The sequence below is a fragment of the Balaenoptera acutorostrata genome, chromosome 1 (assembly GCF_949987535.1).
Source record: "Balaenoptera acutorostrata chromosome 1, mBalAcu1.1, whole genome shotgun sequence".
NCBI classification, from domain to species: Eukaryota; Metazoa; Chordata; class Mammalia; order Artiodactyla; family Balaenopteridae; genus Balaenoptera; species Balaenoptera acutorostrata.
The window spans coordinates 145261736-145273958 of NC_080064.1; the positions used below are offsets into that span (position 1 = coordinate 145261736).

The window sequence follows — 12223 nt, forward strand, 5'->3', positions numbered from 1 at the left end:
GAAGGAGGTGGTGTCCTACTCGTGTTAATACTTCTTAGGAAATCACACAAATTTGTAAAACATCAAATGAGATTGTTTTCTCAGAGAGTATATCGTATGGGACACTCCCCAGAAGCTGGAATGATTACTCATTATTTATGTTATAGCTGAACATGTTCTTACTTTTAAATGTGTGTGTACCCCCCAAAAATCTCCTAATTCTAGTTAAAGTATTTACCTTTTCTAGTTTTCAGGTACTTTCTGAAATGCAGTGGTTAAAATGCACACACACACAGAGTCTTTGTATAGAGGGAAACCCACTGAGAGTTCTTACTTAGTGCTTTTGTATCTTTTATCTGTGTCGGCCCCTCATTAGCAGTCCCAGAAGCTAGTACTCCAACTCCCACTGTTTTTCTCTAGGCCTCCAGCTTCCTCCATCCATCTGGCCCCTGAGATTTCTTTGTAAGACAGAACTTCCTGCCATTGGGCACAGAAAAAAGAAAATGAAATTCCTCCTCACACTTCCAACCCAGACCAACTCTGGGAACCTCCCAGGACCCAGACTCAGTGGGACAACACAGGCAAAGAAGTGATAGGAGGAAAGAAGCTCCTTCACTCAACAACAAGGAGTGGGGTACTTTCTTCAACTCCCTGAATGCGTTGTGTTGCTTCCTTCAGAATTAAGGAGCTGAAGTTCAAGAAGACTTTGTAAAGAAGCTGTCAGTTTTTCTTGGTATTCTGACTTTCCCTTTGGGAGATGACCCTCGAGATTGGAAGCAGCAGAATAAATATATTTCGGTTTGACTGTCTTCAACATGAGAGAAGCTAAGAAGAGAATGATAAGTTTACTCTAGACACTGACGAGTGTGTTCTGTTCATAAAGAAATAAAATTCCAAGCAAAGGAGAAGTTGTTTGATTTGCTGTTTAAATACACCTGTCACTACCTGACATTAGTTTGCAAACATTTTTGAGAAGTGGATGCTTTTTTCCAGCATCATTTGAAAACCCCTGAATGTACAGTTCAAGGGATTGCTGCTCTGAGAGGCCTTGCTATTGACCCCGGAGGCAGCTCTGCAGAACACCAGGGCTCAGTTTGAAAACTGCTCTGTGGAAGACCAAGAGGGAGAATTCTAAGCACAAAGGTACCTTTCTTCTGAAATAAAAGTCCTCAAACTTTTTTGAGTTAAGAGTCACCTAGGACTCTTGTTTAAAATGCAGATTCCTGGGCACAATCCCAGAGTCTGACACTTAGGAGGTATTGTGTAGGGCCTTGGAATCTGTATTTTAACAAGCATCCTAGATGATTGTGATACCAATATGGATGGATCATAAAAACACAGCTCTACAAACTGCCTGCTGAGGGCCCTTTCAATGGCTTCATCTTAATCCCACTTGGTCCCAGTTTATTTTAGGTACTTATTTTATGAGTGTCAAATGTCATTAAAATAGTTTTTTCTTGCCAAGGGAAATAATATCTTAGATACCTCTTCCGTCATCTCCCAGTTTAATTCTCTGTTCCTATTCCTGGAGCACCCCAAATGTGGCATGGCTCTCAGCCCTCCCTGTTGGATCTGCTCCATCAGAGACTCCCATCAGTCTCATCCTTCCTCTGGCCTTTCTTGGTTTTGTTTGTTTGCTTGTTGTTTCTTTTTTTAAAGACAGGTCTCAAAAAAAATAAAGAATAAAAATAAAGACAGGTCTCTTTAAACTTCTCCTTCCCCAACAAACAAACCCAAAGCAGAAGTTAATTGGTGTTTGTAAGCAAATATAAAACTGACTTCTTTTTTTTTTTTTTTAAGTATTTATTTATTTATTTATTTATTTATTTATTTATTTATTTATGGCTGTGTTGGGTCTTCGTTTCTGTGCGAGGGCTTTCTCTAGTTGTGGCAAGCGGGGGCCACTCTTCATCGCGCTGCGCGGTCCTCTCACTATCGTGGCCTCTCTTGTTGCGGAGCACAGGCTCCAGATGCGCAGGCTCAGTAATTGTGGCTCACGGGCCTAGTTGCTCCGTGGCATGTGGGATCCTCCCAGACCAGGGCTCGAACCCGTGTCCCCTGCATTGGCAGGTGGATTCTCAACCACTGCGCCACCAGGGAAGCCCAAAACTGACTTCTTGATGTAAATACAGCGAACCAGTAAGCATATAAATGCTCCCATGTAGCAAGGTGCTAGATGTTCTGATAGAAAGACATATAAGAACAAATCCAAATAAATAAAATTTGTAAAATAAATAAAGCCCACAATGAGACACCCACTTGAATGACTGTAATTGAAGAGACAATACCAAGTGTTGGCAGGGAGGTAGAGAAACTGGAACCATCATGCACTGCTGGTGGGAATGTAAAATGACAGCCACTTTGGAAAACAGTTTGGTGACATCTTAAATAGTCAAATATAAACTTCTCATATAATCTAGCAGTTCCACTCCTTAGAGTCTACCCAAGAGAAATGAAAATGTATGTTCACTCAAAGACTTGTATATAATTGTTCATAGCAGCATTATTCATAATAGCCACAAACTGGAAACAGTCCATATGTTCATCAAGTTATGCATGGATAAACAAAATATAGTATATCCATACATTGGAATATTATCTAGCAATTAAAATAAATGAAACACTGAAATATGCTGAAGTATAGATGAACCTCGAAAACATTATGCTAAGTGAAAAATGCCAGATGCAAAAGGCTATATATTGTATGATTCCATTTAGGTGAATCTAGACAAAGCAAATTTGTAGAGACAGAAAGCAGATCTGTGGTTGCCGGGGACTACAGATGAGAACAAATGGGTATGACGAAACTTTTGGGGCTGATCTAACTGTTCTAAAACTGGATTGTGGTGATAATTGCACAGCTTTATAAATTTACTAAAATCATTTATAATGGGGGAATTGTATGGAATATAGATTTTATCACAATAAGGCAGTTAAATATTTTTTCTTAAAGCGTATACCACAATTAAATAATTGAAAGTTCTTTTCTATGCAAAAGAAATAGAAAGGCACTATGTATAGTTCAGGTGTGGCCTGCAGACCCCTGGAGGTTCCTGAGATATTCTCAGGGAGTCTTCAAGGTCATTTTCCTAATAATAAAGAAGCTATTTGCCTTTTTCAAGGCAGATAGCTGTTGACATTTGTACTGATGGGGCAAAAGCAATGGTGGGTAAAACTGCCTGTGCCTTAGCACAAATCCAGGCATTGGCACCACACCTTATTAGTAATCATAGTAGTACTATTATTAGTAGTACTAATAGTAGTTATTATTAGTAGTCACCACCACCAAGCATAGTGGAAGAATATATTCTATTTTCACTTAAGAATGCCCTTGATGGGGACTTCCCTGGTGGTGTAGTGGTTAAGAATCTGCCTGCCAGTGCATGGGACACGGGTTCAATCCCTGGTCCAGGAAGATCCCACATGCCACGGAGCAACTAAGCCTGTGTGCCACAACTACTGAGCTTGTGCTCTACACCCCGCGAGCCACAGCTACTGAAGCCCGTGCGCCACAACTACTGAGCCTGTGCTCTAGAGCCTGCGAGCCACAACTACTGAAGTCCACATGCCCTAGAGCCCGTGCTCCGCAACAAGAGAAGCCACCGCAATGAGGAGCCCGCTCGCCACAACTAAAGAAAGCCCGTGGGCAGCAACGAACACCCAACGCAACTATAAATAAATAAAATTGATTCTTAAAAAAAAAAGAATGCCCTTAATGAAGTAGTAGAAATTATTGAATTTTTTAACTCTTAGGCCTTAGATGCATATCTTTTTATTTTTGAATAAGATCGTTATCTCAAGGAAAAGCACTTCTGCAGTTGATTGAGTTGCAAGCTGAACTTGCAGCTGTTTTTTGTGGGACACCATCTCTACTGTAAAAAAAAGTGCCTGACAGACAAATTATGGATATTCAGACTTGGGTATTTGGCAAACAGTTTCTCAAAAATGACCGAAGAGAGCCCGTTATTCCAAAGAAAACAGTTGTCCGTGTTTGTTGCTGGTCATAAAATTCGAATGTTAAACCAAAATTAGAATCTTGGAAAACTCGTATCCACCACCATGAGCTTGACACCTTTTGTCAAGACTTTTCTCATGAGGGACTTCCCTGGCGGTCCAGTGGTTAAGACTCTGCACTTCCAATGCAGGGGGCACGGGTTCGATCCCTGGATGGGGAACTAAGATCCCGCATGCTGCGCAGTGCAGCCAAAAATTAAAATTAAAATTAAAAAGAAAGATTTTTCTCATGAGATTGATGCTGATTTTAACAAATGTGATTTTATTCATATTGTGTGATGAAATGTATCAAAATTTGCAGAATATAGGTAAGAAGTCTTGATAGTAAAAACTTTGAGGACTGCTGGCCTAGTGGCTAATAGCATGAACTCTGGGGCCATTCTGCATGGATTCAAATCCCAACGCTATTACTTATTACTTGTAGAATCCCAGTAAGTGTTTCACCTCTCCATGCCTCAGCTTCCTCATTTATAAAATGGGGAAAATAATGATACCTATCTCAGAGAGGTTTGTGGGCATAAAAGTAAATTAATATATATATACTTGTGAACATTAAAATGAGTTGATATATGCAACCAGTTAGAATAACATGTGGTGAATTGTTACTGATCTTGATGAGTGGTAATTTGTAAAAACAAATACATTATAAGTACAAAATAGATAGAAATCTCTATGTAGTTATATATATATTTGTAACCAGGAAATCTCCAGCTGCTTCCTCCCCATCCCCCATGCCCTCACCCCCCACCTCTGCCTCACCTTGGGTACTCTCACTTCCTGGAAGGGCACGTCTGTGCCTGATGTCCTAAAGTGTCCTCCCCATCTACTGAGTCTCTGTTTGGGGCGGTTCCTTCTTTTTTAGCAACCACACAATGTGTTTTTAAGGAAGATTTGGTGAGACAGTATAGTTATGAAGGGTACAGTTTAATAAATTGAATAGAAACAGAATACAATTATATGTCTTTGCATTCTTTGAATTAGAAGTCTCTTTCCTGCCTTAGCAATATTTTAAATTATGATGCATCATTTAAGTTCAAAGAGTTTAGGAAATTATGTGAATAGAGAAAAAGTATAAGGTTCTGTCACATCAAATACATCCATTTTCAGTGCTTAGTCCAAGCACACATAAAGTTTAAGGGAGAAAATGACTCATTTGGAGGGAACCTACATCTTCAGTCCTGCAGAGAGACTACAGTTGAGCTATTTTTATCTGTGTTTAGAAAAGTTAATTATGTGCTGACATCATTTATTTGTTCTACCAATATTCGATGAGTGCCTCCCATGGAGTGCCAAGCCCCTAGCCAGGCACTGTGGTCCCAGTTGTAAAGAAGGGATGTGGGTCCCGCCCTCCTGGACTTAGTGCATTAAAGTTTACTAATTGTTCTCCCACCTTCTTTGTAAAAAAATAAGGTAGTTCATCTGTTGTTCACTGACTACATCAGCAGAGGGAATAGTATATATTTCATACTTTTTAAATGTTCATGAAAACATTCTCGAGTTTAGTGTGAGGTAAAGAAGGTAAGCTAGACTGCTAAAGAACTGTAATGATTGTTTCTTCTCCTGGAAGGTCACAAACAAAATTACCTTCTATTTTGGAGGACTGACGTTGTACAGATATGCTCATGTTTGATGGTAAATAGCAAACAACCAGGCATGTAAGTCGTTGCAGTTTCACTGATTTACATGGCTTCTGCTATCCTAGGAGAAATAACGAGCTCTTGAAAGAGCTCATTTGGGGACCATCTGTTTATGTGCCATCCCACATCACTCTGCCTGTGGTGAGAATGGTGGGTCGGCCCACAGGACTTTTTATTCCTTGCCCCTGCCTACCCCAGGTCTTTAATTATTGCCACACCTCAGGTTGCTTGAGTGTATATAGTCACCTGTTAAGTAGGTTTAGAATAGTCCTTCCTTTCATTTTCGGGGGTATATTTAGAGAGCAAATTTTAAAGCACCTTAAATATTTTTTTAAAGATAATGTAAAAACACAAAGCAGTAGTATTATTGAGACAGTGTGCTTACTGATATACTTGTATTTTAAGATTTGAGAGTATTTCTTTCCTATGCGGCTTGTTTACTGGAAATAAGAAATCAGATCAAGCTAAAAGCCAAAGAAGTATTTCTGGAATACAGGCTACTATTGAGTTTCATTAATTTAATGGAATTCAATCTCAATATTCATTATACATGGAAAATATTAGCTATTTTTAGTCACGTTCTTGTCCTGTCGCTGCTAGGGCCTTATGCAAACTTCATGTGTCAGTAACTGCAATTGTCTTTCACAAATAAAATGCATGAAGTCACTTAACCTGGGCAAGCAAACAATGGCTGTGGTTGTACTACTGCTGTTCTTTTTCACTAGAATCTTCTGTTCTTTGATTCTCTTACTGTTTTCAGTAACTCCACCTAAAAATCAAATATTACTCACACGTTATTTTCTAAAAGGAGCCATAGCTGTTATAAAAGTTAATTCCTCTTTTCATGACAATGTTCCCTGTTAAAATATTTGGCAGTTCTACTTGTAATGTGTGACATCTTTGTAAGGACTTTTGTCCTTCCCAACCTCAGAGGCTCCCAAACAAATCTAACATTTTGTTGATGAAAATTTATGCTCTTGTTTAATTGCTGATTCTCATCTTGTCTTTTACATGTGTGTTTATGTGTTTCAGGAAAAAAGTGCCAGTTCAAATGTAAGACTTAAAACTAATAAAGAGATTCCGGGATTAGTTCATCAACCTAGAGCAAAGTAAGTTCTAGTTCCTATTTTCCTATATTGTTTTTAAAGCTAAAAATGTTTTTAGAGTGACCTCCATTTTGCCTGCCAGATAACCAAGACTTATGATAAAGCCTCAGTAATTGAGACAGTGTGATTTAGTCTAATGGAACAAAATAGAGAGACCCAAAACAGACCCACAATATATGACAGAGCTGACACTTCACATCACTTAGAAGAAAATGAAGGGGAATATCTGTATAACCATGGGGTAGGGAAAAACTTTGAATAGGTCACAAAGGATGCAGATCTTAAGAAAAATGATTAATTTTTGTGACTACATTAAAATTAAGAACTTCTGTTTATCAAAATATACTATAGGAGAGTAAAAGGCCACAAAATGATGGAATATATTTATAATACGTATAATTAACAGTAGTTGGGTTTCCAGAATATATCAAGTAATTCTATGAATCAATAAGTAAAAGACAGAACTCATAGAAAAGCAGGCTAAAGACATAAATAACCACTTGACTGAAGAGGAAACATGAATAGCTAATGCATATGCAAAAAATACCATTTCACACCACAAGATTGGCAGAAATTTAGAAGTCTAATGATACTAAAATGTTTACCAGAATGTAGGGATATAAACTGGTACAATTACCTTGGAAAACAACTCCACTCTCAGGTGTATACGCTAGAGAAACTTGTGCATGTGTGCCAGCAGGCATATTTTGAAATGTCCATAGCAGCACTGTTTACGTGAGCTCTTAAAGCTCTTGAAGATATGGGACTTCCCTGGCAGTCCAGTGGTTAAGACTCCATGCTTCCATTGCATAGGGCATGGGTTCCACCCCTGGTCGGGGAACTAAGATCCTGCGTGCCTCATGGTGGTGACATGGCCCCCCCAAAAAAAAAAAGCTCTTGGAAATAAAACCCGAATGTCCATCAGACATGTAATGGATAACAAAAATGTGGTATATTCTTATGATGGGAATGCTACATATCAGTGAAAATGAATGACCAATAGCTACCCAGATCAAGATAGAGGAATCTCATGAAATGTAAGGTTGTACCAGTAAGGTAGGTGGTAGTACCTGCCTATGTACAGTTTCATGCATATAAAGTGCAAAAACAGGCAGAGCTAAGCCATATATTATATATATGTACTTGGTAAAACAATAAAGGCAAGCAAGGAAATGAAAAGACATTAAATTCAGAATAGTGGTTCTTTCTACTGGATAGAAGACAATGGGACCAGAGGTTCTATCTCTTAATCCAAGTGGTGGTTACATGCGTGTTCCTTTAATTATTATTATTTGAAAATGTACAAATAACATTATATGTTTCCTTTTTTATGTGTTAAGTATTTCACAATTAAAATGCTAAAGAGAATAATGAGTAGTTTCTATATTGTTCTGAAACTGAGTCTACCTTGGTGATAAAATACACTTGTGTGACTTTGAAGCTACCCGCCCTTTCTTCAAAGAAGCTGTAATCCCAGAGGCTGGAAATCTCTTTTGTGTTGTTCTGCCTAAATATGAACAAATTCCCTAAGGGTGCTGATCACACGAGTACATCTGACACAGTCACCACCATCCCCAAATAAATTTAACTATGACATATATGTAAATCAATATCGTAAGTGGAAAAAGTTGTGCTCTCTGGTTCTTCCCAGGAGGTTGAGACAAAAATAACATAATCACTTTAACCTGGCTGAGTGTCTGGAATTGCTGCAGCCTTGGCCACTGTGATATGGTGTTTAGGGCTCTTCAGGGGGTGGTGAATGAGCTCAGGGATTGAAGTTTTTACTTCCAAAGAAAACTGGACATTTTAAAATCCATTTATCATTTACAGTGTCAGTATAATGGGACAACCGATTTTTTTCACCCTCAGGTAAATGTCATGCTATAATCACAACCTACCTAATCCACTTCACTTGTAATCACTTTTATCTACACTAATTTTATCTGCCTCTGGGGACAACAGATACCTGATAACACTACCAAATCATCTTTTCATCCAAGCCATTAGATATATGCTCCTTTTAAATGCTTCTAGAAAAAGACTCTATTGAGAATTTCTTTTTTCCTTTAAAGCAAATACTTATTTAACTTTGACACATTGAAATAGCATGCTTTGCAGACTGGCATGTGCTGAAGCTTTCAGAGAAGTTGATTAAATTGACTCATGTGTTTACATTAAAATTATGAAGAAAATCACCTGTTTTTCACACAGCATAATGCTCGTGTGTGTGTGTGTGTGTGTGTGTGTGTGTGTGTGTGTGTGTGTGTGTGTGTATTTTAAACTGTGAGTCAGATCATTGGGTTTCCGGAATTCAAGTAAGAAATTTTTCTAGAGGGCTAAGAGAAGGGTTTTACTTTTTCTACTCGTTGACATAATGTAGTATCCAGGAAATTATTATTTATCATGCAGCTGTATAAAATAAGATGAGGCTTTTTTCCCCATGAGTGGACGGACAATCCCATACCTGATAATGGCAGATTTATTAATAATGAAGGCAGATAATGCTCACACCTTCATTTGATGCACCACGTAGAGCACATTCTTACTGACTTTGTAATCTCAGGCCAGTGACGTTATGTCTGTGAGCTTCAGTTTTCTCCAAGAAAAATGGAGGTGAAAAATCCTGTCTTATAGGGCTGGGGCTTAAATGAAATAATGTATGCCCGGTTCTTATCACAGTGTCTGACACTTGGTAAGAACACCTTAACAATTAGAAACCACCCAAATGCCCTTTGACAGGAAATTGGATAGATGAACTATACTGTATTCACACAGTGGAATATTAGCAGTTAAAACGAATGCACTGCAGCAATGCACAATGCTGGATGGACCCTAGCAATATAGCACTAGAACAAAGAGTAAGTCCTGAAACATTACACAGAGCATAATTCACTCTATAAAGTTAAAAACAACTAAAATAAATCATCTACTTTTTAAGCATATAGAGAGAGTAAAGCTATGTAAAAGGAAAGCGGGGGCATGATGGTTCCCTTGAGTTGGGAGAAACACACATGGGTAGGACGTAAGTAACCTCTAGGTTGTTGTTAAGATCGCAGCTTTGTAGAGGGAACTTAACCTCAACATAATAAAGGCCATATATGACAAACCCACAACATGGTCAACATCGTTCTCAATGGTGAAAAACTGAAACCATTTCCTCTAAGATCAGGAACAAGACAAGGTTGCCCACTCTCACCACTATTATTCAACATAGTTTTGGAAGTTTTAGCCACAGCAATCAGAGAAGAAAAAGAAATAAAAGGAATCCAAATCGGAAAAGAAGAAGTAAAGCTGTCACTGTTTACGGATGCCATGATACTATACATAGACAATCCTAAAGAGGCTACCAGAAAACTACTAGAGCTAATCAATGAATTTGGTAAAGTAGTAGGATACAAAATTAATGCACAGAAATCTCTTGCATTCCTATACACTAATGATGAAAAATCTGAAAGAGAAATTAAGAAAACACTCCCATTTACCATTGCAACAAAAAGAATAAAATACCTAGGAATAAACCTAAGGAGACAAAAGACCTGTATGCAGAAAACTATAAGACACTGATGAAAGAAATTAAAGATGATATAAACAGATGGAGAGATATACCATGTTCTTGGATTGGAAGAATCAACATTGTTGATTCAGAAACTGCTTAGTAGGTAAAGGGTTTTACTTTAGACTAATGGAAATTCTTTGGAACTAGATAGAAGTGATGGTTGTACATTTTGAATGAACTAAATGTCGCCGAATTGTTCACTTTGAAATGGTTAATTGTATGTTATGTTAACTTCACCTCAATAAATAATTTTTTTACGTGGTGACGGACTTCCACTTCCATTTCCGGACTAGATGGAGTAGACACACTTTCCCCATTCCTCCTACTAAATAAATTCCTCCCCTGGATGTTATATATAAAAGAAATTAGGAGGCAGGGGGCAGTTTGCTAAATATGATAGGGTGGCTCAGGGAAGACATCTCTGAGTAAGTGACATTTTAGAGACTTGTGTAAAGGGAGGGAGTGGGCCATATAGACATCTGAAAAAGGATTTTGGGGTGGGGATTTATCTTGTTTGAGGTTTTTTGGGGGTGGGAATTTATCTTGTTAAGGTGCTTGGTGGTTACATATACTACCCAAAGCAATCAACAGATTCAGTGCAATCCCTATCAAACTACCAATGGCATTTTTCACAGAACTAGAACAAAAAATTTCACAATTTGTATGGAAACACAAAAGACCCCAAATAACCAAAGTAATCTTGAGAAAGAAAAACGGAGCTGGAGGAATCAGGCTCCCGGACTTCAGGCTATACTACAAAGCTACAGTCATCAAGACAGTATGGTACTGGCACAAAAACAGAAATATAGATCAATGGAACAGGATAGAAAGCGCAGAGGTAAACCAACGCACATATGGTCACCTTATTTTTGATAAAGGAGGCAAGAATATACAATGGAGAAAAGACAGCCTCTTCAATAAGTGGTGCTGGGAAAACTGGACAGCTACATGTAAAAGAATGAAATTAGAACACCTCCTAGCACCATACACAAAAATAAACTCAAAATGGATTAAAGACTTAAATGTAAGGCCAGACACTATAAAAACTCTTAGAGGAAAACATAGGCAGAACACTCTATGATATAAATCACAGCAAGATCCTTTTTGACCCACCTCCTAGAGAAATGGAAATAAAAACAAAAATAAACAAATGGGACCTAATGAAACTTAAAAGCTTTTGCACAGCAAAGGAAAACATAAACAAGACGAAAAGACAACCCTCAGAATGGGAGAAAATATTTGCAAATGAAGCAAGTGACAAAGGATTAATCTCCAAAATTTAAGAGCAGCTCATGCAGCTCAGTATCAAAAAAAAAAAAAACAAACAACCTGATCCAAAAATGGGCAGAAGACCTAAACAGACGTTTCTCCAAAGAAGATATACAGATTGCCAACAAACACATGAAAGGATGTTCAACATCACTAATCATTAGAGAAATGCAAATCAAAACTACAATGAGGTATCACCTCACACCAGTCAGAATGGCCATCATCAAAAAATCTACAAACAATAAATGCTGGAGAGGGTGTGGAGAAACGGGAACCCTCCTGCACTGTTGGTGGGAATGTAAATTGATACAGCCACTATGGAGAACAGTATGGAGGTTCCTTAAAAAACTAAAAATAGAACTACCATATGACCCAGAGATCCCACTACTGGACATATACCCTGAAAAAACCATAATTCAAAAAGAGTCATGTGCCACAATGTTCACTGCAGATCTATTTACAATAGCCAGGACATGGAAGCAACCTAAGTGTCCATCGACAGATGAATGGATACAGAAGATGTGGCACATATATACAATGGAATATTACTCAGCCATAAGAAGAAACAGAATTGAGTTATTTGTAGTGAGGTGGATGGACCTAGAGTCTGTCATACAGAGTGAAGTAAGTCAGAAAGAGAAAAACAAATACCGTATGCTAAC

General features: G+C 38.1%; 1 protein-coding gene across 1 annotated transcript in view; it reads left to right on the plus strand.

The window, feature by feature from the left end:
• Positions 1–12223, plus strand: part of LOC130708578 (uncharacterized protein C1orf21) — a 129637-nt gene that overhangs the window by 92719 nt on the left and 24695 nt on the right. Inside the window, exon 3 of the mRNA XM_057549760.1 lies at positions 6663–6739. Coding sequence (XP_057405743.1) covers positions 6663–6739 — 77 coding nt within the window. The remainder of the gene's footprint in view (positions 1–6662; positions 6740–12223) is intronic.